General features: G+C 40.8%; 1 protein-coding gene across 3 annotated transcripts in view; it reads left to right on the top strand.

The window, feature by feature from the left end:
* The window catches only part of gpm6ab (glycoprotein M6Ab), an 80,898-nt gene extending 62,827 nt beyond the window's left edge, over positions 1–18,071 (top strand). For 2 of the 3 annotated variants that reach the window (XM_066718140.1, XM_066718139.1), the window contains exons 2-7: positions 104–296; positions 5,204–5,360; positions 8,154–8,307; positions 8,590–8,666; positions 9,933–9,998; positions 15,814–18,071. In XM_066718140.1, coding sequence (XP_066574237.1) covers positions 104–296; positions 5,204–5,360; positions 8,154–8,307; positions 8,590–8,666; positions 9,933–9,998; positions 15,814–15,966 — 800 coding nt within the window. In that variant the 3' untranslated portion in view covers positions 15,967–18,071. Of the gene's footprint in view, positions 1–103; positions 297–5,203; positions 5,361–8,153; positions 8,308–8,589; positions 8,667–9,932; positions 9,999–15,135 lie in introns of all 3 variants that reach the window. The other variant, XM_066718141.1, reaches the window with a different exon arrangement.
* The last annotated feature ends 8,977 nt before the right edge of the window (positions 18,072–27,048 follow it).

The raw sequence follows: 27,048 nt of genomic DNA, 5'->3' as shown, positions 1-27,048 counted from the left end.
TGACTACTTGTGCGCAGCAATCATGTTGATATAAATATATAATCCTGTCTGAAATAAGGTCAGAGTGAAATGTGGATTCTCATTTTCTTCCCCTTGTCTACAGGGTGTTTCGAGTGCTGCATTAAATGCTTGGGTGGCATTCCCTATGCATCGCTGATTGCCACTATTTTGTTGTATGCCGGGGTGGCGCTGTTCTGTGGCTGTGGGCATGAGGCCCTCTCTGGGACCGTCACCATACTGCAGAACTACTTTGAGGTAGTAAGATCTCCCGTGGATACCTTAGATGTCTTTACAATGTAAGTATTTGTTTTTTTAAACAGGATCTCCAACACAAGACACACAAGTTGGTGTACATCATCTATAACCACCAAACCCCCATGCCCACCCCCATAGATTTTATACACACATTTTATAACATGCAAATCAGATAAATGCCACACTACATGCATTTAAAGTGAGTGTCCACTTGTGTCTCTGGGTCGTTGTAGCATTGTTGGACTTGGAGATATAACATGGTCAATAAATCCAGTCCCCATGTCCACTTCTCTGTTCCAGGATAAAATAGGCGGTTTTAAATCAAATACGAAGTCCCCTTCAAAAATAGAAGAAGTCTGTTTTGATCTCTTTGAACTGTAATATTACTATATTTATTGACTGGAACTCACAGTTGGAAACGCTTTGAATAAATAGCAGACTTAAGATATGTGTTAAGCAACTCCGTACAGGCAAGTCAATAAAACCCAAGCCATGTAAAATCAACAATCAATACATCCATCATACCAAGGCATGCTACAAACAAACTTTCTTAGAAATTGCTGTTGTCGTGAAGAACATTTTGAAAACGTAAAAAGGAAATTATTCTGAGACCTGATATTATATTGTAAGCAGAACTGCTTGTCAAACTGCTGCCTGAAAGAGCCCTTAGTGGTCAAATATTGATTTGGAAAAAATAACTACATTTCTGAGAGAAATTATTCAGCTTTAATGAGACAATGATTTGGCACTCAAGGCAACTTGTAGAAGCTGCCATAAGATTCATTGAAACAACCAGAGGACAACAGATTGGTATAGCATTACATTTGCATTACCTATTTAAAAATTACATATTTATAGTACAGCAATCCTAAGTAAAAATGTAGTTTGTTCCTAATTCTGTATAATTATGAAAGAAATTAGCCTAAAGTTGTTGAGTTAAAGACAAATAGACAATCTCTTGTGTTATGCATGGGTCCCCCACAAATACTGACTGGGGATGAACGATTTCTTTCATAGTATGTGAAAGTGTGCCTGTCCTGTAGTATTATGATTGAAGTTGAAGGACATTTGAACAAGTCATTAGAGGTCATTTTGGAGAGCAAAGGTATTTCAGATTATGCTGATGCATTTATATTAACTCTTTAAGTCAAGGTATTAAACCATGCCATGATTCTGTATAAAATGTAATGACCCTAAACACACAGCCAGATTAAATCAAATTGAGAAGAAAGATGAAGAGCAAGTGATGAAATGGCACGGGCTGCTCTCCTGACCTTAATCCCACTACAATAATGTGGGATGACATTTTGATGTGAATAAATCAGGGGAAGTGCCCTCTGGGTCATTTTGTTTTGGGAAATGTAAACATTTCAGTCATATTGTTGGTGGATTCTGACTTAGTCCATTCTTAGTTCCGTTTCAGTAAGAGTTCCTGAAAACTCAATATTCACGTAAAAAGTCACCAAATGTTTTGAATGATTTATGCTTTTAAAACATGCATTTGTGCTGATTCTTCAATAAAATATATCACATTCCTCTTCAAGTTTTAGATCTATATATTCTTCCACCTTTTAATTAACTGTGCTATGCATTTATTTAAGTTAAGACAATTTCCCCCCTCTAGTTGTAATTATAAAAATTTTGATTGAAAAAGAAGATCTTTAGGCATTCATCTTCTCTTTTCTAGAGTATTGTATGTGTGCCTTAAAGATTAAATCCATGCTTCTTGCATATTCAATTGTTTGTTTAGGACCATTTCATTACAAGTTTACCTGAGGCATATTCTCGGTAAGGTTTACAAAACCATGCAAGGATGATTACAGTTTGCTTGGGAGAATATGTTTGCACTGTAATTAAGAAGGGAAAATTAAAAGCTTGCTTTAAAAATAAATGGAAGTTCTTTGGGGTTGTGTTCACTCAAACTGTTAATTTTGTTCAGATTTGTCTTTCATATATCATACCAAAGTAAAAATAAGAAGTCATAATGAGAATCAAGTATCAAAGGAGAATAAGAGCCACACAGTTGAAATTAGAACCAAACCAAGAAAATGGCTTCCTTTTGATATTCATGGGTGTTTATAAAGAAATAACTAGTGTAGGAAAACAACCTTGTTCTGTGCAATTTAAGTAGTTTTGTTTTATTCTACACTATAAGATTTGAGATACACCAATACTTCCAATAGACTCAACTCTGTTTCTGTTTCATGACATGTTCATGAGCATTGCAACTGTGTGTTTCTTTATTTTAGTGTTTAAACACTGTTTGTAGTCTGTTTGTCAATCCACCAGCCACAAAAAACCTATACAAAGCACAGGACTGTACATCCTAAACTCCCTCACTAAACTAAAGCCAAGCACATCCTTATATTGCAACCCCACAACAATGAGCCCCAAACATTTGGAACCCAGCTGTATCCTGGGAGCTGTAGTCCTTTAGATGTCCTCCATTTTAACTGCCATGACAAACTACAAGGTTCAGTTTAAATACACTGTCGCCCTTATACTGGGTACGGGCTGCTAGGGCCCGATATAATATAAAGCCAAAAGGCTCATCACATTTTTTTTAAGGAATTGTACTGTCTGTAGATAGAGTTTAGTGGCACAGAGCTTTTTGATGTTATTAGCATGTTGAAAAGAATTAATCACGTAGAAAGAAATAGTGACTTTAAGGGAGAAGGACTTCTGGACTGAATTATCATGAATTTACCAATCACAAGATATATGAATATTGAATTAAAACTGCAGTTTTAGAGGTGAATAAAGAGGCAAAGAGTGGCAATCCTAGAAGCGCAGTATTCCAACAAAACACACACATTCCCGGCTGGAATAGAGATATGAAAAAATCCTTGTAACGGTCGCAGAGTACCCAAAAGGTGCACCAGTGTTGTCTGCACTTTCCCATCGGTATCCAGTCACAACAGCCCTTAAACAACTATTCACAACACGGAGAACAAAATGACCTTGTTTTACCCTGATGCAAATTAGGTTGCAACCCACCCCCCACCACCAGACTCCTTGCCTGTGTGTAGGAAAATGCAGTGCATAGGTTGCAAATGTGGATCAACTAGTGAATGCCAGAGCTTACAGCGTAGGCTGTGCTCCTTTGTCCAGGCATCAATGGCGCATATCTGGGTTATGTCATAGCCCACTGTGAATGGGAGTCCCCAAGGGGTGGCACATAATTGGCCAAGCTCTTCCAGGGCTAGGTGGACACGAACTCTGGCAGTTTCCTCCACAGTCCGCTCAATAGCGCCCCACTGTGGCTGTTCGGATTGCCTGTGAGCCTGCAGTGTAACCAGAGAGAGCCGAGTACATCCTCCATAAAGTGCATTATTGACAATACAAATTTGGGGCACCGTGTATGTTGTCCTCTCATGTGTAGAGATGAGCGACTTTCTTTGTCAATAGACTGAGTAGATGAACTGTAGCCCAGTCCAAATGGGTGGGATCCTTCTGTAGTTCTTTTATTCAGAAAGACAACCCAAGTCAACCAATCCAGACAATGGGTCACGCAGTCTCTAGGTATGAGCTGGCCACTCTCCGCAGCTCTCCCTCTTCAATCCCCCCCTTTTCTTTGTCCACTCAAACGCATTGGGTGCACGTAAATTAACAACGGTGGTTATGGCAAGAGCCCCCCTCGTTTACAAAGATAATTCGAACATATATTTCCATGGCAACAGCCCTGGGTTTCTGGCAGTAAGCGCTGAGGAATCAGAGTGATTTATTTTGTCTCTGAAAATCAGATTGGCTTCAGCCCTGGCCAGGAAAATGATTCACTCTCCAGTTGCTTGTGAGATGTGCTCTGTGGAAGACAGCCAGCTGAGAGTTCACACTACAGAAGGTAGATGGTGGCGAGAGCTAGTCAGAAACACATAGCACTCCCCCTCTCTGGTATACATCTGATATCAAAATTAAACAGTGATGCTTGGTTCGTATTGGTATTTGGTGGGAATATCATACACAGGATAAAATGAGCCTCTCAAAATTAAATTATCATTGTCATGAAATGGAGTCCTTGGTATTTGTGTACCTTTTCCACTGCTTTGTTCCTCTTATATTTAATTCTCTCAGATGTGTTTTTGATTGGAAAACACCGAACTGCACACACACTGTCAGTTTGGGGATTGTGGTGGCTTCGACCTCTGTTGTGTACAACTGTAAATCATTCCTGACATCTCCATTTCCCCCAGCCTGGGCTGTTCGATTACCTTCTTGTTTAATGTTCTGGTGCTCGGGTGATCCTATGGTTCCATAGTTACTGGGAAACACAGGACGGGAGTTTAAAATCATACTTAAATGGAGAAACAGAAACGTTGATCTCAAACGATACTCTCTCGGTAAATTGAGAATTGTTACATAATTCCAGCAACAACAATATAGAAAATCTCCCAAATCAAATCATTAAGGTTGGCACGCTGTTCAACAGGAAATCTGAACTGGCCCAGTGTTACCTGCCGTGCTCTATTTACGCTCCAATATCGCAGATGTGTCACAGTCTTCAGCACACGCCGATATTCTTGGAAGCAGGTGAACTCTTCATGCGTGCTCTGACAGTGGACATCACATACCGAGACACAACCTGGACACAGTCCTTTTGGTCACCAATCATGCATAAAGAGGTGTATTCAAATTTTTGCTCTACTATTGTCATAATCATAATAATATAATTTGTTAGAAAAGACACAGGGTTTTCATATATTGACTACATACCTTCTCTAAACAATATACAGACACCATACAGACACTGACCTACTCACAAATCACAAACTACAAACTTGTTCCTTATAGCATTTTGATTTATATGTTGTAGAAAATGACTTCTGACGCTAAATTAAACTGATAGGGTACAGGTTCGGATTTTTCTATTTGCAGGTAGGTCAAAGTTTTGATTTAATCTGGCCCAGGTGGCTATGATTATTACTAATATTTTATTATTATCATCCTACAGGATTGATATCTTCAAGTATGTTATCTACGGTGTTGCGGCGGCGTTCTTTGTCTACGGGATTCTGCTGATGGTGGAAGGATTCTTCACAACAGGTGCCATCAAGGATCTCTATGGAGACTTCAAAATCACCACATGTGGAAGATGTGTGAGTGCCTGGGTAAGTCTGCAGTGTGACTGAAGGAAATGTGATAATAAATGAGTAGGTTTCTCTGCCCCAAATCCACTTTTCATATTTAAGAAGCCGTGTTTTATGCAGGATACCTGTTTTAAATGTAATGCTGCAGCAAACAATATTAACCTGACTTGAAAGAATTACACACTCAGGATCACACACTCAGTAGACCTTTGCTGCATGTTATTATATTTTTGGGGTTACTTTTAAATGCAGTAGTGATCAGAATAATTAACAAAATGTTGTGGTTATTTCTTTAAAGCATCAAGTATCACTTGAAATGATTAGTAGTGATATCTTTAAAATGCAACTGTGTTTAAAATGCAATCGCTGAATTGTGATTGTGACAGCTCTTGCAGTTCCTCACTTTTTCTGACAGTCAGGCGCTGCTGTTTTCACATCAGGGACAAGTTTATTTTCCAAGTCTTGTTCCAAATATAGAATTGTTGATGCGTTATTGCATCCCTAAGTGAAAAAACTTCACTCCCAGTAATCAGTAATTACTAAAGTAAGCAATGCAGTCATAGCCCTTAGTGAAGCAATATTAGGAGCTGTGATAAAGTTGTCATGTCACAAAGCCCAGGTATCACTTGATCAGATGTCAAACTTAATAAATTGCTTTGTAAAATGGCTGGAGAGGAATGCACATTATGAGGAGGAAAAACATAAAGTACTCTAGTAAAATATCCAGACACTAGTACCACCAATCACAAGAAAGCCCTCAATCTAAATTCAATACTTTAGCAAGAGTCTCTAATTCAACTGAAAACACAAGACACAGTCCCTAACCAGTGAGAAATTCAACTTTGAAAGAGCAAAATAACTTGTGCAATTCTACCTTTTTTAAACCTATAAATAGCTCTTCTGTATTTTAGTGCTACACAGTGAAACATAGATACACTGTTGTCATAAGCATTGCGAAAACGTATCTTAGCTAAATATTATTCAACAAAGCAAAATGCATTTAATTAAGTTCCGCCACATGGCAAGCTGGGGTCGATCTGTTTTCTTTGGTTCACATCCCAGCTACCATGCTTGTTTAGGGTTAGAAATAGTGACATTTCTAGAGTTGATGAAATGTAAATAAATACCATCAATGCCACATAGTGCACATACATTTTTTCAGATGCATCTCTTCCCACTCAGCCAAATGTTGGACTGAATTTAAATAATTTAAATGTATCTCAATGATACTTCCATGTGACTAGTACTAGCTAGTACCAGGTTGCAAGAACATTTCCAAATTCCTTGCAACCGACCTTTACATTCAGTAGCCTTTTGCATAAAACCAAAAGTTTTCCCCTTAAGTGTTACTCGAGTTTAAGTGTTTTGGACAACACATTGAAATCAAAGTGCAAGTTCAGGGAGAAGCTGCTGTATTTATTAGTGAATATGTTCAATACATAAAGGAAAACTAAGATAAATAGCAGATATAAAAACACTTTACATTCCTGTGATCTTGAAATGCTAAGAGTATGTCAAAACCTCTCCGACATTAGATAATTCCCATAATTCCTTGTGTTAAAGGTAGAGACAAGTGGGGAAAAAATATATATTAGATATTGTTAGGTCATTGAACAAGCCAATTCTCTGTGAAATGTATGCTAATACGATTATTTCAATAGAAAATATGAAAAAGTGCATCAACACAGCGTTTCAGTACCGTCATCGCTGTCAGGGATGACTATAATTTATGTATGTGTGTATTTATTAATATATTTATTAGTACATGCCCTTATTAACATCAGAAATCAGATGAACTACATGACATATCCATGTGTTTTTCCATGTGTTATTAATATATTAATTAATGACGAATCACACCACCCTACTTTAAAGTGTAAGCACATTGGTTCAGGGCACCCTGGGTTAAGTGAGGCCCTTTACCAGTTATTCTCAGCCCATGTTTTCCTCCCCGCAGCACTCGGGCACTTTCACATCCCACAACCGCTAGAACTGTCTGTGTGTGGAAGACATTATACATCTTTAATTTTATATCTCCCCCTCTGGTGCCACAGAGGGTACCTGTTGGCTTGCATAGCTCCCTGTCCTGTTCTCCCCTGCTGGAAGGCAACCAATAGAGCAGTAGAGTATTTTTGGAGTGTCCTCACCACACTTTGGCACAACAGTTCAGTTCAGCCGGAGACGTCCTCTTGGCAATGGCTCTTGACATGCATTCAGGGACCCTCCGTTGCTGCTGCAATGCATCATACTGTCAGTACTCCTCATGTCTAAACACAAAGTTGGTTAAGACTATTTGCATTCCCTATTATGAAAAAGGCCTTTTGAACATGTAGAAAATAGAAATATACTGGTGTTATTTGTTTATTTTCCCTATTTAACACTCTTTGGGTTAATTTGTCCAGTAAAAGGCTTTGCTTCTTGTCTTGTCATGATGGTTTCTATCATGCACTGTGTTTTGGAGGCACAGCGTGTTCCTCTTTGACTCCTTCATGCAGAAATATTGAAAACCAACCAAGTATAGAAGTGTGTGGAATTATTTTGATACCTCCCTGTGATGATAATATACAACCTGAAAAATGTAGGTCTCTGTGGTACAATCTGGGATACAGAAACCCTCCAAAACCAGGCTTAAGGAGCCCTGTCCAATAATGACTTCAGTCCCAATGTATTCCCAATTACAAGGGTACCATTTTGTTTTTTAATGCTGCCAATAAAATACCGAAAATGCATGTTTAGTTCACCTAGTAGTAGCAGTTTGCAGTGCCTGAAAATGCATATGATGATGATGATGATGATGATTATTATTATTTACAGTTCATCATGCTGACATACATCTTCATGTTGGCCTGGCTGGGAGTCACCGCCTTCACATCTCTGCCAGTCTTCATGTACTTCAACATTTGGACTATCTGCCAGAATACCACTGTTGTTGATGGTGCAAACTTGTGTCTGGATCTCCGCCAGTTTGGTATGTATTTCGGTGGCATACATACCCCATTCATCCCTGGTCGATACACTATTTTATGCCTAAATAAGGTTCTTCCCAGAATTAAAAGGGTTCAGTATTTCACTTGTAGCTTTGAATCACATTATCTGGATTTTGAGAGAGAGGGAGAAGGAGAGAGAGAGAGCAAAATGGCTAGTCAGGCCCAAAAAAGCATCTGTGGATTGAACTGAGTTGAGAGAAACAAATACATATGTATTTGTCTATGTCTATGTGCTCATGATGTTGATTTGTGTTTGGTTGCAGGGATTGTCACTATAGGAGAAGAGAGGAAGGTGTGCACGGGATCTGAGAACTTCTACAAGATGTGCGAATCGAATGAGGTCAGTCACCACACGCTTACCTGCGTGCTCGTGCTCATACAAAAGGAATTGTAGAAACAAGCTGAAGTGCATGCATTCAGTTGTGAGTTTAACAGATTGAATAGGTCATCGCACCTCACTGAGGGATCATCTGCCAAAAACGTATACCTACCCACCTTTCATGACTAAATCAGGCAAAATAATCACCTTTACAACTGCTATATGTATGTATTTTGCTTACCTGTGTGAATATGGTGAAGAAAAAAACATTCTAGATTGGAAATACATTTCAGTGTGCCACCTAAAATCACGGTTTGCATTCATGCAAGATATGTTTGCACACATTTCCTCAGTAAACCACACGAGCGCCTATTCAGGTAAACAAACAAAGAAGCAAACAGAATGACACTCATATCGGATTTACATCATCTTAATGTTTCTGACTTACACTGTAATAACACATTGGAAAAACTGTAAATCAGTAAAATCTTTAAATAGCTGGATGAATGCCTTAATATTTTTAGAACCCAGTCAGAATGTTTTATCGCCTCCAGGGTGCACTCTAACCCAAGAGCTGTACAAACGCTTTAAGGGCTCAGTTTCCTCGTATGTATGAAGATCCCTATTTCATTTGTTTCCTCTCTCACCCTTGTAAGGAATTTGCAGCCATTATAGTAGACATTTTCTATTCTGACTTTGCAAACAGGAACTGATTTCATTTCAGTCAAATACATAGAGAAAATAGGCAGGCAATTGCACAGCTACTAAATGAAACAAAACACTAATCAGTAGGGGTTTGTCATACGAGCAAACTGAGGCTATTCTAATGATTTTGGAACCGGTGTGACTGTGTGTTTGTAATACTGTCATGCATGTGTGTAATAAGATGAGAAACATTTGGTTTCAACCCACTAATGCAATTCATTTGAACTTTTAAGTCCTTGCAATTTATATCCACGTGTTACATTTGTTATTTTAATGTATGTTTTGTCCACTCCTGTTAAATGTGGGTAATTTGCTTTCTTGTGTATGATATGAATCCTGCTAGTAAGCATATGGAATATCATATATAGTAAACAGTGTAGAATATAGACACAGTATTTCATATTGGATGCAGACGTCCTTTTATCCTTGAGATCCTATAATGAAGACTATGTCATACACATAAATTACTTAGTGGCGTCTTAAATATGTAGCAGTTCGGTATGATTCCCCCGCGGACTACAGCATGTCCTAAGTCCGGGCTTGAGTGCCATTATTAAAAATCTCTTTGTTCTTCCCTTCCAGCTGGACCTGACGTTCCACTTGTTTATTGTCGCTCTTGCCGGAGCCGGAGCCGCAGTCATTGCTATGGTGAGTGAGGGCCGGGAATCTATTGCTCTCTTTATCGCGGGGCAGTAACCCAGATCTGAATTGTGGCCGTGACTTACATGGATAACCCAACGCAACGCATACTTCACATCGAGACGTTTCACCCTTTGGGGCGGTGAAACGCAATAAAAATCAGTTACCGTGGGCAGTTACATTTGGCAGCTGTTAATTATTGTGCTGGCAATAACAGTAAATCTCACCATTAATAGATATGATGTGCAAGTGTATTTCACATAAGGGTAGACTGGAATAATGGATCGATAATTAGCCTGACAAGCAACTTTAATGGATGAGAATAAAGAACCCCAATGAACTGTACAGAGATAAAAATCCCAGACGCCGCTACTAATTTACACTCTTTGAATTCTATAATTCTTTGTTTCTTTTTGTATATTCTTGGGAACCAACATTTTCTATTAAAGTATGTTCATTTTACTATAGAATGCTGCCAGGAATACAATATTTAGCACAGCAGAGGTAGTGAACAATGTGTCCCCAGTTTTAATGCGGCAAATTGTGTTGGTGCGGATAATGGCTCGCTCTGTGTCTCTGGAATGAGGTGCAGATAGGCCTTGTGATTGTCTGCACCTCGTTAGTGCACAAATAAATACACACAACCACTGTAAAGCAACACAAAAACCCATGCATGACACTTCGAATGGGAGAACTATGACTCACAAGAAGGACGGGCGACAAATGAGAGATAATTGCGCCGAGTGGAAATATTGCGCCGCAGCCGACTGCAATACTGCTGTGATGGATCCCCGCCCCCCCGAAGCGAGCACGCACGGCCGCGCGGTGGCCATGGCAACAGGAGATGGAGAAGAGGGCCGGGACGCTTGAGCGCAGCGCACAGCCGCCTTCCAAGAAGCAAAATGCAGGCGGGAGATAAGGGGCGCTTGCTTACTTAAAATCTAATTAGGGAGCCACTGCGTTGCAATTTTCAGAGGATCTAAAAGGCGGCAAGAAAACAAAGAGAAAGAGACCCTTCTTTGGGGAGATAGTGGTTCTGCTGCCCAAACAGCTCTCTTAGAAAGCTTAGCACATAATCCTCAAACAGTAAGACTGGAAATGCACACAGAACTGCACAGCAAATCAATCAAAAACCAATACCGTTCAATTAACTGATCCAGCTAGAGAATTCAGGCTCGGAAATGCAATAGAAATATATTTAATTAGATGATATATTTATTTACTTTAGTATTTATTTAGTACTATTTTCTAATTATTTCTGGTTCACATGTTTGCTTTATACCCTGAGCAAATTTTAGTGGGGGCATTTGATATAAAATGTGCTTGTTTTTCTCAAATTCAGTGGCATTAAAAAAAAAAAGATCTAATGAGAGTTTTGGTCAAACAAAAGTGATAGTTATTGTGGATTTCAAGAGATGCGACAAGCAAAGTCAACACACTCAATGGAAATACTAGAAAAATTTGTCAATGTGAGTTATCTTTCAAGTGGAGAATAACACCCAAATGGACTATGGGAATGATTGCGTCATGCATCAGATTTCAATATCAGTTTTATATCAGAGCTGCTGATTGGCCTCTGTGCGCTGTCAGTGAAGCAGCCAAGTCCCTCCCGCACGGGTTCACTTCCTCTTTTGCTGTGACTTGAGTAGAGCTGTGTATTCCTATATAATCTGAAATAGTTAAATAGTAAATCATATCCACAACAGTTTATTTCATTTTAAAATCCATGTCTCTATAAAAGTGTATTTCCTAGTAGTTCTGTTCTTATTTGTATTCATAGTACAGTGCTAGTCAGTCTTGGTCCTTAGATTGTTATAATTTTCCTTCCAGATGAGTTCCCAATTACTTAATTGACTTAATAATTTGTTTCACTAAACCTGTCAACAAGTCTGTCTGTTGCAGATTTCACATAGCCTATAAAAGAAGTGAGTGACTCGGAATCTACATCTGTTTAGGAGGTAATGCTAATGAAAAGGTCTTATCGAGCAAATTGCCAGTTCGATTAAATAACGGAGAGCCCAGGTGGAATGGAAACTTGAAGACAATATCCACCGGGGATTTCATGTTTTATTCCAGCCTCAGCTCTTAATGCCTTAATCAAATCAATTAGTGCCTTAATAAGGCTTAATTAGATGTTTCCAGCTATTAAGCGATTCCAAATGTTAGTGCACCTATAAAACAGGCAGGGCTGTGAATTTCTTGATTCCTGAACTATAGTATTACTGATATAGACTGACTGTTATCGATAAAAGCAGGTGAGGTGTTATTTAAAATAAAGCTGAAGCAGGACTGCTGTGTTGATCCTGACTAACATCGTTGTAAACATCACTGAGCATCGCAAGAATAGGTTAAGACGGCAGGGGAGGCCAAATCTGCTCCACACGGGCTGCAAGGTCTTTTCCATTTTTGTGCCTTTTGAGCTTTGTTTTATTGAATCAGTTTAACACCTTCCCCAGCAGGCGGTGATTTAAGGAGTCGCCATAAAACCTGCTGGAGTGTAGCCCTTGAGATATGAACTTGAAAACTCTTCTCCTGTAGCCTCAGATAAATTAAATTCCTAGAGGGCCCTGCCGTCTCCCTCTGGTGTTGTTCCCTCTGCCTTGTTCTCCGTCAGTTTTCTAAGCAGCCTAGCCTATTGAATTGACAGAGGTGTCGAGACTACAATAAAATAAAATAAAATCTTGAGATAATCACATTGTTTGGGAAAGTGAATTGCTTCTGCTTTGTGACAGCTGAAAAAGCAATTAGGCAGAATTAAAAGGATAATTTATTTAAATGATCACGCTCGATCTTTTTTGTTTATTTATTTTTAGGGGAAGAGGGCAGGTCTTAAAATTATGCACAATTACCATAACATTAACTCAATTGACCCAAGTGTGGCAGTCAGATCGATAGCGCAATTAAATGGGATGTTAGAGCTATAGGACAACAGGCCTTTTAGCCCCTGATTGGAACAAAGGGATTACTTCTGCCCAGTCATAAAGACTGCGAGAGATTGAAATTTATGGGAGCCCCTGGTCAGAGGAAAGGTTGAAGTTGCAACGCATGAGTAATGAGAGTGTGCAACGACAATCAATCAGTCAAGAGAGGACAGTTGTTTGGCGAAATGACCCTTTTGTCGTGGGTGACACTTAATTCTGTTAATTGGCCAAATGGTCTTGTAATATAAAGCATGGTTTGTACAGTAAGTGCCTTGTGTCCGTGCAATCTGTGTGTTTTTGCTGCTGCTGTTCTTGTTTCTCAGGTAAACGCGGGTAATTCTCTGGAAATGTAAACATATTTTGGAAAGTTAAATTAATAGTGTTCCCTATTTGAATGCCTTTTAATGTTATGCCACACAGTGTGTTTCAATTTCAGAAAATATGGCGCACAGTGTGTCTGAACGCTCCACCCAGTGGCTAAATAGCATAATAGCAGGATTTATGATTGTGTTGCACGTAGGTAAGATCGTTTTGCAGGGAAGAAGAAAGGCGAAGCATGTTTGTGTGTATCACCCATATACCATATTGCACACCCTTGTTGGTTACAGGAAGAATTGATCAGATTAAATGTATTGCAGCTGCTATCATTAAATTAAAGATGTTATCACTGCAGAGTGAAAACTATAAACTGTCTCACATCAAGATGAAGGATAGATATAAACACATACAAAAACATTTGATATTGCAAAGACCATCATGCATTAGAAATAGTCTCTTGGAATGACTTGTAATTCTTGAAAGAGTAGTATTTTTATTATGAGTGTATTACTATTAATTATTATTATCCAGTTATTTTATGTTAAATACACCGATCAGCCATAACATTATGACCACCTGCATATTATTGTGTAGGTGCCCCTTTTGCCACCAAAACAGCCCTGACCCGTCGTGGCATGGACTCCACTAGACCTCTGAAGGTGTGCTGTGGTATCTGGCACCAAGACGTTAGCAGCAGATCCTTTAAGTCCTGTAAGTTGCGAGGTGGGGCCTCCATGGATCGGACTTGTTTGTCCAGCACATCCCACAGATGTTCGATTGGATTGAGATCTGGGGAATTTGGAGGCCAAGTCAACACCTTGAACTTGTGATTCATCAGACCAGGCCACCTTCTTCCATTGCTCCGTGGTCCAGTTCTGATGTTCACGTGCCCATTGTAGGCGCTTTCAGCAGTGGACAGGGGTCAGCATGGGCACCCTGACTGGTCTGCGGCTACGCAGCCCCATACGCAACAAACTGCGATGCACTGTGTGTTCATGTGTTCATGACACCTTTCTGTCAGAACCAGCATTCACTATTTCAGCAATTTGAGCTACAGTAGCTCGTCTCTTGGATTGGACCACACGGGCCAGCCTTCGCTCCCCACATGCATCAGTGAGCCTTGGCCGCCCATGACCCTGTCGCTGGTTCTCCGCTTTTCCTTCCTTGGACCACTTTTGATAGGTACTGACCACTGCAGACCGGGAACAGCCCACAAGAGCTGCAGTTGTGGAGATGTTCTGACCCAGTCGTCTAGCAATCACAATTTGGCCCTTGTCAAAGTCGCTCAGATCCTTACTCTTGCCCATTTTTCCTGCTTCTAACACATCAACTTTGAGGACAAAATGTTCACTTGCTGCCTAATATATCCCACCCACTGACAGGTGCCATGATAACGAGATTATCAGTGTTATTCACTTCACCTGTCAGTGGGCAGAATGTTATGCCTGATCGGTGTATGTATTTAATATTCTTTATTTGGGCATGCACCATATGTGATAAAAGTCATACTTTTCCAGTAAATAGGATCTTTATACATCATATTTAAAGAGCAGTAAAATGTTACAGGATGAATAAACGGAGCTGTGAATAGTAACATATGTTTTAAAGTAGGTGGTAATTGCATTGTGACTGATGTTACCCATGATCCACTGAATGTTTTGAAGCCTGTGACTCCAAAAATAATGTTCTGGTATAATTATATCACACTAAACCTTTGACAGGCAGTATGTTTTAAGTCATTTCCATGAATTGCAATAGTAAGTAAAATCTATGTGGTGTCAACCTTTTTGCAAACAAACAATGTCTCCAGGAATCAGCAAGACATTTATTAAAGAAAGACAGCCTTCTGCTCACTGTACTAATCATTGTGTTCTCTTCTATTGTTATTTCTCTCACTATTAAAACAGGTCATGGGTGTTTCGGTTCTGATCCGTAACTTTGTCACAGTGAAGTTTCACAGTCTGGGGAAATACTGTACCAAATTCTAAAGAGAAATCCCCCCCCACCCCTCGCCATTGCAACATCAGACAGTTCAGGAGTGAGCGCCGCCAAGAAGATTCGCTCAGGCTCTCCCAGATTGCCCTTGAGGAACACGGTGTTACAAACCTTTTTCACAATGACCTGATTCCATTAGCGCCGCGGCCTACTACACTCCACTGACTGCGGCGCTGTGCGATTCCTGTCCCATTACAGAACTGACACACATGCACATCCCCCAGCAGTAGTTCTTGTGCGATATAATAACTAATCTCTCTTTTATTTTAATGACCCAACCGATACATAAACTGCTTTGTATGTGTGTGGCTTACAATGTTTTTTCTTTTATTATTTAACTCAATGCTTATTAATATAATTGTTCGTAAAGTGTATCCCGAGTGAACGTTTACTGTAGTACAGCCATGGTAAAACCACGGTAAGTTGGAAAGCACCATTAAAACGGTGGTAAAGAATGACCAAATCCAAGCGCGTCGGCCAGATCGGCTGCATCTCCCGGTAAATGTTCACAAGGGATTAAACAACAATTAAAAAAACTGTGCTTTTATGTTGGCTTTCTACTAATAACCCCTAATAATTTTCTCTTGCAGGTGCATTACCTAATGGTTCTCTCTGCCAATTGGGCTTATGTGAAAGACGCGTGCAGAATGCAAAAATACGAGGATATCAAATCGAAGGAAGAACAGGAACTCCACGACATCCACTCCACCCGCTCAAAAGAGCGCCTGAACGCGTACACATAAGACACACAGCCGCTGTCTAGTTCCTGCTTTGCTTCCTTTCCTGGGGGGTGGGTGGAGGGGTCAGTTACCTTTTTCTAAGCTTACAGGTATTGTCACTTTAAGGTGGCGTGGGTGACGCCCGTGTCCCCCTAGCTATATTACTGCTGACATCCATTTACCTCTTTTTGGGACCGTTTTGTTCTTCCCTGCTTATCCTTTTAATGTCCCTTCAAAATGCAATCCATCTTAGTTCTCAAGTGAGTGAATTACCCACCATAACTCAGAGTGCCATCGCTTTGTCACGTCATCTTTTTTAAAGTCACCTCGACCGGGCGGTGTTTTATTTATCTTCATTTTGGTGGGGAGTGATTGGGGTGAGAGAGTTTCTATCGCTTTTATTTTTTGGGTTCACCTTGTTGTATAACGGATTTGTACTTTTTTTTTAATGCTCATTTTACAGGGCTCTGGTCAGGAGTAGGTCGTCGCTTTTTTCGAATGACGGGACCTACATTTTACCAAATTTGTATGATTTACAGTCAGATTATATAGGCTTCCAAGTGTTACATAACCAACAGTATTATGATCATGTACAGATTCTTTCCCAGCAAATTCTGTGTTAGTTGGGGGTGCTTGTGATAAAAAAAGAATAAAACAAAAAAAAAATCGAAGTTAATTTCACACTCTGTCGTAGCTTGACCAAATTGACAGGAACTTGGGCTGTCTGTTAACTAACTGTGCCAAGCCCTTCAAAACGGGACAACAATCACTGTTCAATCCAGCACTTCTGTAATCGTGAATGGGCTTAATAAATATCAGTGGTAACTCTTCAGGAATACGGATACCATATTGACCATGGGAACGACGGTAATTGAAATCATTTACAATTGATCAGCCTTCGAGGATTTGCCTTGGACAGACTCTGTAGATCATTGATTTTCCATTAATTGCAAGCCATATTTACACATGCAAATCATGTTTTTATTCTGATTAATTTTTTCTCTTCTTTTACAGTGAGTATTTTTAAATGCAATTATTTTTTTTTCAGTATTCTGCACTGTATATATATATAAATATACATATGTTAAAAAATAGAAGAAAACTTCAGTTTCAGGTCATTTCACAGAAGCTTAAGAAAACATCTCAGTGTTTGACGTCCAGGTGATATTCTTGAGAAAGCCATTTGCTCGTTGAGATAAAATAAATAAAGACAAAATTGTGACTTAATTAAGGTGGTAAAGAGATGATATTCCACTCCTGTGGTGTCGTTTCTCCAGAGTGAAAAGTGAATATCATAATTTGAGAGCTAATAAACTTCTTTGTTAAACTACTTACTAGACGACATTAAATGTCACTAATAAAATGTTATCCTTAATTATGGACCAAACTTGATGTTTTGGATCTGTCTTGCCTACTTCTACTGCCATAGGTTTGCAGTACAGTGTCTCATATTTTTCTTTTTTGTGGCCTGACAATACTTGTGTTGTCAGTGTTTCAAAAGCTAGTTTTGTGCACTTATTGAACCATCGTGAGCTCTTTCTTGGTGTAAGTGCATTTCTATTAAAACAAGAGTTGAAATCTCTCTGTACTGTTACTAGTCATGCAACATTGGTTTTTAACAAATCTTGTATTAGGTAAAGGCCGTAAATATAGTTGTTATTTGTGGCATGGTTATGCATTAAATGGTAATAGATTTACTGATTCAAACGTTTTTTATTTTATTTTCTTTCTTTCTTTTTTTTTACACTTAGACTGTCTTGCTGGGTCAACTGTTTTATGATATGTGCAGTAATTACAGTTCCTATGCTAACAGTATTATGCTAAATCTCTTTATGATATTAGGTTGTAGTGTTTGATTTGTGTCTTAATATAGTTTGTGATGATTTTCAAACCATGGTCTTAAATTGATACTTGTAATGATGTTACGTATTCAGTATTAACCTGATGATGCTTTTGGCTTTCTCCTTGTATTAGTCTTTTGTACTTTCACAAAGAATGCTTTGTAGCAGGCTGTAAAATTAATCTGTTTTGTACATAAATGTGCCAACAGCTTGACGGTGGCTTTTTTGAACTGTAGGAACAAATTGCTTGCATAAATAAAATTCACTTGTGTACTTGTTATTAATTAATATGAGTTCTGTCATTATTCCTTCCAAACATCTCCACAGCTTTAAATGATAAAGGATTTTGGTTGCAGCACACACATTATTATTATTATTATAGATGCCTTTATTCAAAGTTTATATTAGTACTTTATAACACACATGCATTTGGAAGGTTATAGAGTGATACAGATGTTATTGAGCAACACATTGCTACAGTAATGTTAGTTAATAGTCACCACAAAATAAAGCTGTCCATCAGTATGTATGTATGATGTGTGATGTTTGGTTCACTTTAATGCTGTGATGTATGTATCTCCTCAGTTGAACACAGTGAGTGTGTTCAACTTTTACTTATGACTGACAAGATCCACTCTGGCAACTTTCACTGCTGATGAATTCATACATCAAAAAGCTGTGAACTATGGCTAAAAGATATACCCTGTATATACGACAGACGTGAGCAAAATTTTTAGAACTGCCTGTATATCAATAGGAGCTGTATTTCAAGTGTCGCTTTAAGAAACAATGTAGGAACTCGACCCATAAGAAAAAGCTTGAAGTTAATTTGTGAGATACAGCAATATCCAGTATACTTTATTATTATTATTATTATTATTATTATTATTATTATTATTATTATTATTATCATTATTTATTTCTTGGCAGACACCCTTATCCAGGGCGACTTAAAAAATATAAGAGCAATACAAAGTGCAAGAATACAGTTCAGTACATCAAACAAGGCATCAAACATTACAAATTCCAATTTACATAATACAAAGCAATTCAAAGCATAACACATTTTACAACTTCCAATTTATACAAGTAAATACAATAAATGAGGTCTTACATCCTGGAAAGTAAAAGCTAAGTGTGGACAAGATGTTAATTCACAGTCAAGGGCTACGGGAAAGGGAGCAAAGGGGAGATCAATAATACAAGTTCTAGTAACGCAAGAAGCAAGATCAAATGTTGTGAAGTGCTATCTTACAGGAGAGTAAAAGGATTAATATTACAAGTACTGTCTGAAAAGATGCGTCTTGAGTAAGCGCCGGAAGGAGGTCAAGGACTCTGCTGTTTTGACTTTGGTGGAAAGGTCGTTCCACCATTTAGGGGCCAGGGATGAGAAGGAGCGGCTCTGGAGGAAGGAGAGTGGAGAGGAGGCAGAGTTAGTCTTCTGGCACTGGAGGAGCGCACTGGTCTGGAGGGGATGTATGGAGAGACGAGTGTCTGAAGGTAACTTGGTGCAGTGTGGTCGAGACAGCGGTAGGTGCGGGTCAATGTCTTGAACTGAATGCGTGTCGGTATCGGGAGCCAGTGGAGGGAGCGGAGCAGTGGAGTAGCGTGTGTGAATCGGGGCAGAGAGACACCAGACGAGCCGCAGAGTTCTGGTTGAGCTGGAGCGGCGGGTAGTAGTTGCAGGCAGGCCGGCCAGGAGGGAGTTGCAGTTGTCCAGGCGGGAGAGGACCAGTGACTGGATGAGTAGCTGAGTCGAGTGGTCGGTGAGGAAGGGACAGATCCAGCGTATGTTGCTCAGGAAGAATCTGCAGGTGCGTGTCAGCGTGGTGATGTGCTGGGTGTAGGAGAGCGCAGGATCGAGGGTGACTCCTAGATTTTTTGCGGAAGAAGAAGGAGAGAGTGTGGTGGATTTCAAGGGGATCGAGATGGGGAGCTCAGCAGAAGGTGAATAAGAGGAGGAAAAACAGAACATCTGATTTGGAGCGGTTGAGCTTGAGGTGGTGTGCATCCAGGCAGAGATAGCAGACAAACAGGAAGAGATGCGAGAGGGGATGAGAGAATCAGAAGAAGGAAAAGACAGGAAAATCTGGGCATCATCAGCGTAGAAGTGGTAGGAGAAACCATGGGATACGATGAGGGGGCCCAGGGAGCGAGTGTAGAGAGAGAACAGGAGGGGGCCCAGGACAGAGCCTTGGGGTACGCCTGTGAGGAGACTTGATAGGTCCAGTCATTGAGGTAGGAGGAGAACCAGGTGAGAGTAGACCTAGAGATTCCAAGGTCAGCGAGGCAGGAGAGGAGGATGGAGTGATCAACAGTGTCAAATGCTGCAGAGAGATCAAGGAGGATGAGGACTGAGGAGAGAGAGGCCGCCCGAGCACAGCTGAGGGAGTCAGTGACAGCCAGGAGAGCCGTCTCAGTGGAGTGAGCTGTACGGAAGCCAGATTGCAGAGGATCAAGGAGTGAGTGTTGGGAGAGAAATGCAGAGAGCTGATGGTGGACAGCACACTCGAGGGTCTTTGAGAGGAAGGGAAGTAGGGAGACAGGGCGATAGTTCTAAGGAGAGGTGGCATCATGGGTTGGTTTCTTGTGGAGTGGGATGACAGCAGCTTGTTTAAATGCAGAGGGGAAACAGCCAGAGAGGAGTGAGGAGTTGAGGAGGGAGGAGATGAATGGGAGAAGATCAGGAGTGGTTGCTTGGAAGAGGCGAGAAGGGAGATGTTGTAGGTTTGTGACCTGGGAGGAGAGAGGAAAGTTCAGAGTCTGAGATAGGTGAGAATGAAGAAAAGGAAGTTTGGTCAGTGAGAGACTTGGGTGTGATGGGAGAGGAGGGGGGGCTGTTGAAGAGCTTGCAGATGTCTGTGATCTTGCAGGAGAAGAAGGAGGCAAAATCATCTGCAGTGAGAGATGAGGGAGGAGGAGGGGGAGGGGGGGCAAGGAGGGAGGAGAAGGTGGACAGTAGAGAGCGGTAGAGTTCGAGGGCAGCTGGGAGTTTGGACCTCTTCCACTTCTGTTTAGCAGCACGCAGACTGGATCGGGTTGAGCGGAGAATAGAAGAGATCCAAGGCTGAGGAGGGGAGGGACGGACAGGACGAGACGCGAGAGGACAGAGAGAGTCGGAGGAGGTGAGTGAGGAGAACAAAGAGGAGGTAGCACAGTTGACAGATAGATGGGAAAAACAGTCAATGGAAGGTAAGAGAGTGAGGGCAGTGGAGGCAAGGGTGGAGAGGGAGACAGTAGAGATTACGGCGGAAGGTGACAGAGGGAGTGGGTGGAGTGGGGAGGGAGGGGAGGAAAAGGGAGAAGGAGATGAAGTGGTGGTCTGAGATGTCCAGGGGTATCACGCAGTGTGTTGACGGGGAGCAGCCTCTAGAGAAGATGAGGTCTAGCTGGCAGCCTGCCCTGTGAGTAGGGGGTGACTGGGAGAGAAAGAGGTTAAAAGAGTGAAGGAAAGGAAGAAATCAGCAGAGTGGGAGGGGTTATAGAGGTGGATGTTGAAGTCTCCCAGGAGGATGGTAGGTGGACCGGGAGGATGGTAGAGAACTAGAGGGAAGAGGTGAGAGGGAGAGGTGAGTTCCACTGCGTGGAATTCAAAGCTGTTGGTCGTGATAGAGGATAGAAAGGGGGGACAGAGAGGAGGAGAGAAGGGGAGAGCAGGAGCCCTGTTCCTCCTCCCTGCCCTGGTAAGACTGGGGGAGTGGGCCAGGACGAACAGAGAGGATAGGGCAGCAGGGGTGGTTGAGTTGTCCAGGGAGATCCATGTCTTGGTGAGAGTGAGGAAATCCAGAGAGTGGTGGGAGGCGAATGCAAAGATGAAGTTGGCCTTGTAGGAAGCTGAGTGGCAGTTCCACAGGCCTCTGGAGAGGGGAATAGAGCAGAGGGAAGAGGAGGGGAGAGGCAGGGAGATGAGGTTAGAGGTATTAGGGAGGCAATGGTGTGCAGCTGCACGGTGAGAGGAAGGAGAGAGCAGGACAGGAATCGGAGAGATTGTCATGGCTGCCGGCTGTTGCTGTGCGGCGTCTCCTCATAGTCTTCTCCTCGCTGGAGTCCCACAGCTAGAGTCCCTGCCCTTTGTAAGTGTGGCCCTTCGGAAGGGGGGCATTGAGGCTGCTGGCACTGACTGCTGGCGCGGAGGACGGGGGGGCTGTTAAATACTCCACCTGTAGCTAATTAGGACAGTGCACACCTGCGTTGCGTTGAATGACACAAGGCTATCGTGTATAATTGACAGCTGTCCTTAGGGTTAATAAATAATATGCATAGTTAACTTTTTACCTTATTAACTTCATGATGTAAAGAATGCCAATATATATGAGACAATGTCCCTAAATCATGTCCATGGGACTGGGCCAGACTCTGATTATCTTTCGATCAGGAATACCACCCAAAGGGAACTCATGAATGATTTTTCTAACAAAGCTGCTTATAGGCCGCTGTGTGCTGTCACTCAGGCAGACGCGCCTTCTGCCTGCTTTAACTGGTAGAGCACACAGACATCCTGCCTATTATTCCTGTTCACCTGGGACTCCCTTAATATTATTTGTGATTTTAAATCAGTGCTATCATACCCTGTGACTAGCTGACAAAGCGTCGGACAAATTACTTAATACTGTTTGTATTATTAACTGAGTTCCACAACACTGATTTATGATATATATATATATATATATTCTGTCTCAGTCAGTGTGTGTGTGTGTGTTTGATGATGTTACGATGAATTCATGTTTCCTCGACGGATGTGCGAATGCAGTTACAACAAACCGTGCGGCCTGTCAATGGGAGTGTGCGATTCCTCTCTCAGAGTACAAAATGGTGCTTCGAATGTCACCACAATCCACCAGAGCTGCGGCAAACTGACTCTGCTGCCCCGCGAACGTGCGCTCTGTGGATAATGACAGCACATTAACGACAGGACTGCAGACGTCTGTGTTTTCTCGAGATCTTGGCAATTCTACATGCAGAACAGAATAGATAGTTAAAACTGGAAACAAATATTCAGTATGCGAGTAATCACATGAAGTGCAGTGACAAATTGTACGCGTCATTTTCACAGACTACAATAAACCATAGACCCTTTCACTTTCACGTATTAATTATGTCATCATTCCATCGTATATCTTGTGTGATCCCCTGCAACACCTCATGTAAGAAATCTATAAATGCATCCAGTTAAGCATCTGAGTATCTTCAGTTTAAAAGCAGTGAAATACAAACTTCTTCTGCAACTGAAATGTTTATTCACGTATTTATTTCGCAGAGATGCGCAGGGGAGCATAGAAATGTGGAACGTGGAAACTTTACACCATAAGTAACATCACAAACATTTTAGGCTGAATTTGAACTGGTATTTACCTCTCTGGCAGCTTATCAGAACCGTCACACACAATGTTAAGCCAATAAACAGAAACGTTCAACTTGAATGGCGATAATCATTTCTGGTTATTTACCATCTGGAAAACAAATTGCAGTAGTTGTTGTTTCTCTGTAGTACATTTACAGAAGACAGTGTCAGTTTATCAGTGTCTGCTTTTCAGTCAGTGTGTGTGTTGGCTTCGGCTTTGCCAAGGTAATTTTAGTTTTTAACCACTTATCAATATATATGTATGTGAGGGAAAAAGTATTTGATCCCCTGCTGATTTTGTACATTTGCCCACTGACAAAGAAATGATCAGTCTATAATTTTAATGGTAGGTGTATTTTAACAGTGAGAGACAGAATAACAACCAAAAAAATCCAGAAAAACGCATTTCAAAAAAGTTATAAATTGATTTGCATGTTAATGAGTGAAATAAGTATTTGACCCCTTCGACTTAGTACTTTGTGGCAAAACCCTTGTTGGCAATCACAGAGGTCAGACGTTTCTTGTAGTTGGCCATCAGGTTTGCACACATCTCAGGAGGGATTTTGCAGATCCTCTCCAAGTCATTAAGGTTTTGAGGCTGACGTTTGGCAACTCAAACCTTCAGCTCCCTCCAGATTTTCTATGGGATTAAGGTCTGGAGACTGGCTAGGCCACTCCAGGACCTTAATGTGCTTCTTCTTGAGCCACTCCTTTGTTGCCTTGGCTGTGTGTTTTGGGTCATTGTCATGCTGGAATACACATCCACGACCCATTTTTAATGCCCTGGCTGAGGGAAGGAGGTTCTCACCCAAGATTTGACGGTACATGGCCCCGTCCACCGTCCCTTTGATACAGTGCAGTTGTCCTGTCCCCTTAGCAGAAAAACACCCCCAAAGCATAATGTTTCCACCTCCATGTTTGACGGTGGGGATGGTGTTCTTGGGGTCATTCCTCCTCCTCCAAACACGGCGAGTTGAGTTGATGCCAAAGAGCTTGATTTTGGTCTCATCTGACCACAACACTTTCACCCAGTTCTCCTCTGAATCATTCAGATGTTCATTGGCAAACTTCAGACGGGCCTGTACATGTGCTTTCTTGAGCAGGGGGGCCTTGCGGGCGCTGCTTGAGATCATTAACAAGATCCTCCCGTGTAGTTCTGGGCTGATTCCTCACCGTTCTCATGATCATTGAAACTCCACGAGGTGAGATCTTGCATGGAGCCCCAGACCGAGGGAGACTGACAGTTATTTTGTGTTTCTTCCATTTGCAAATAATCGCACCAACTGTTGTCACCTTCTCACCAAGCTGCTTGGCGATGGTCTTGTAGCCCATTCCAGCCTTGTGTAGATCTACAATCTTGTCCCTGACATCCTTGGACAGCTCTTTGGTCTTGGCCATGGTGGAGAGTTTGGAATCTGATTGATTGATTGCTTCTGTGGACAGGTGTCTTTTATACAGGTAATGAGCTGAGATTAGGAGCACTCCCTTTAAGAGAGTGCTCCTAATCTCAGCTCGTTACCTGTATAAAAGGCACCTGGGAGCCAGAAATCTTGCTGATTGATAGGGGATCAAATACTTATTTCACTCATTAACATGCAAATCAATTTATAACTTTTTTTAAATGTGTTTTTCTGGATTTTTTTGATGTTATTCTGTCTCTCACTGTTAAAATACACCTACCATTAAAATTATAGACTGATCATTTCTTTTTCACTGGGCAAACGTACAAAATCAGCAGGGGATCAAATACTTTTTTTCCTCACTGTATGTTAAAGGTTGAATCAATATCCTGTACATTATGAGATCTAGCTGTGTAACTTGTTGCATATCTGATCTAGGTGGTATGAGTGATTCTCTGCCCTGTGTGTGCACAGTTCTGTTTGCCATGGTGACTAGTCCTTTTGATGGGACCTCTTGAATTCGGAGGCCAGGATGAGTGCTAGTGAAACAAATTAGTATCCCACCATACACAAATATTCAGAAACACTTGAGAGAAACAGTGATATAGGCCTCAATTTGCCAACTTCTTTCTGTTGAAGGGATTTCAAATAACTACCCAAACAGAAGCAAAAGAATCTGAAAAACAAAAACACAGATAAAAGATCAAATTGGACAGGCAATGTTCATAATTAAATAACTGATTTTGCCTTCCATATGAAAAAAAGACAATCAGTTTTGAACATCAGAGCCCAAGAGAGACCAAACCTTATACATAAGAGTGCAAGATGAGGAACACGAATTAACAAAGGATACTTAAGAAAGGTCAGATTTTCTAAATAGTTCAAACCAGTGTCAACACTGTGCTTACTCTTTCTGAAAGTGCCTCGTGTTTGACAGGACGTTAATGTTTCTTCTGAAGGAAATCCAAAAGCCAGCAAAAACCACATTCCCACAATGCCATGCCACGCTTAGACTTATCTAGTCTTTGGTTTGCATTGAAGGAAAAGTGCCACCTTGTGGTCCAAAATACCAATTGTGTTACCAAACATATTTTCATATTTTTTTATGTTAACTTTCCTTATACTGTGGTATACTATTGAAAAAGCACCACACATGCAGAGTTAAGGTAAGGAAGTGCTATGGATAAACTATATTTTCAATATTGTAAAAACCATGTCAAAGTCAAATTATGCATCAGCCTTTGATGTCGGTACACATGAATGAATGAAGGCCTCACCAAAATCTTTGCACTTGATTCACTTGATGCCAGTAAAGCTCCTGATCACACCCTCCCCTCTTCAGTTTGGTCTACTTGGTTGTTTGTCCTCTTTTGCGATCTATTCCAAAGCCAAGTTTCTGATCTGCCCTTCTTGCGATGCACCTGCCACATGTCAAATAAGACCAAAGTCATGTTCTGAAGCTTTATAAAAACGTACATTGAAGGAGATGAAAATGTTTAACGTTTGGTATAACAAGTAGAGATAGAATAATAAGTAAATTAATCTAAGAACAAGCAAAGATATGTTTTTATTGATTTATTGGCAGACACCCTTAAGTGCAACAATACAAATCAATAAAAAAATCACATTAAGCATTAATACAAAGTACAATTTAAGAATTTCAGAAATGCAGAAGTGGTTAATATAAAACACAAAGCACACATCCTAGATCAAAGAGGTGACAAGTGCGCGCTCATACAAATAATAAAACCATACAAAAACTGCAAAACTGCTGTCAAACTGTGGTGTTTTGATATGAAGACTCGAAGAAGGCATTGATGCTGCCTGTTTCTGTTTCAGGTTCATGTCATATCAGAGTTTGAACATGTGATTCTCTTTTTATCCTTGTGCAACCTACCCACAAAATCACCAACATAAATATAATCTAGTCATACATGCAATGCAAGACATGAACACAGAGTGGCAGTGCAGTCCTGTCTATTTCAGAATGGCTTCACACACCAGATAGAGCCCAACAGGGTTAGCACTATCTGACACCCTGGGTGCCACGATCCAGGGACTGTCTTTATGACCTTAGTGAGAGATATTCCTTTGACATATTTTGCCCATTGATTCTACCAGCCAATGGCACTGCTTTATTTTCACATGCGGGCCTCAAGCCGTTCACATGTATCTTGGCTCTGACATTTGTTCTGTGAAAGAAAATAATTGTACCATCTCCACTTCCATGTGTACATTCTGCCATGATTATATAGCTTCATTTACAAAATAAAAGCAAGAACAAGAACAATGAATGTGCGTGCGTGCATGTGCGTGTGCATGTGGGTTTGTGTGGAAATTCAGAAAGACGACTATAGTACTTCACTGCCTTTAAGTTGAATTAACCTGCTATTTTGGTCTGTTTTATTGAGGAATTGGTTCCATCAGGTGGCAGAAAGGGGTAACATCAGAAAAGCATATTTCTTCCTTTTCTTTCATATTTCTTTTTTATAATGGAATTCTGAAGAACTTTGGCTTAGATCTT

The sequence above is a fragment of the Amia ocellicauda genome, chromosome 12 (assembly GCF_036373705.1).
Source record: "Amia ocellicauda isolate fAmiCal2 chromosome 12, fAmiCal2.hap1, whole genome shotgun sequence".
In the NCBI taxonomy this organism is placed as follows: domain Eukaryota; kingdom Metazoa; phylum Chordata; class Actinopteri; order Amiiformes; family Amiidae; genus Amia; species Amia ocellicauda.
Note: the sequence above shows the minus strand (reverse complement) of the source record. Positions and strands in the feature narration are given on the sequence as shown.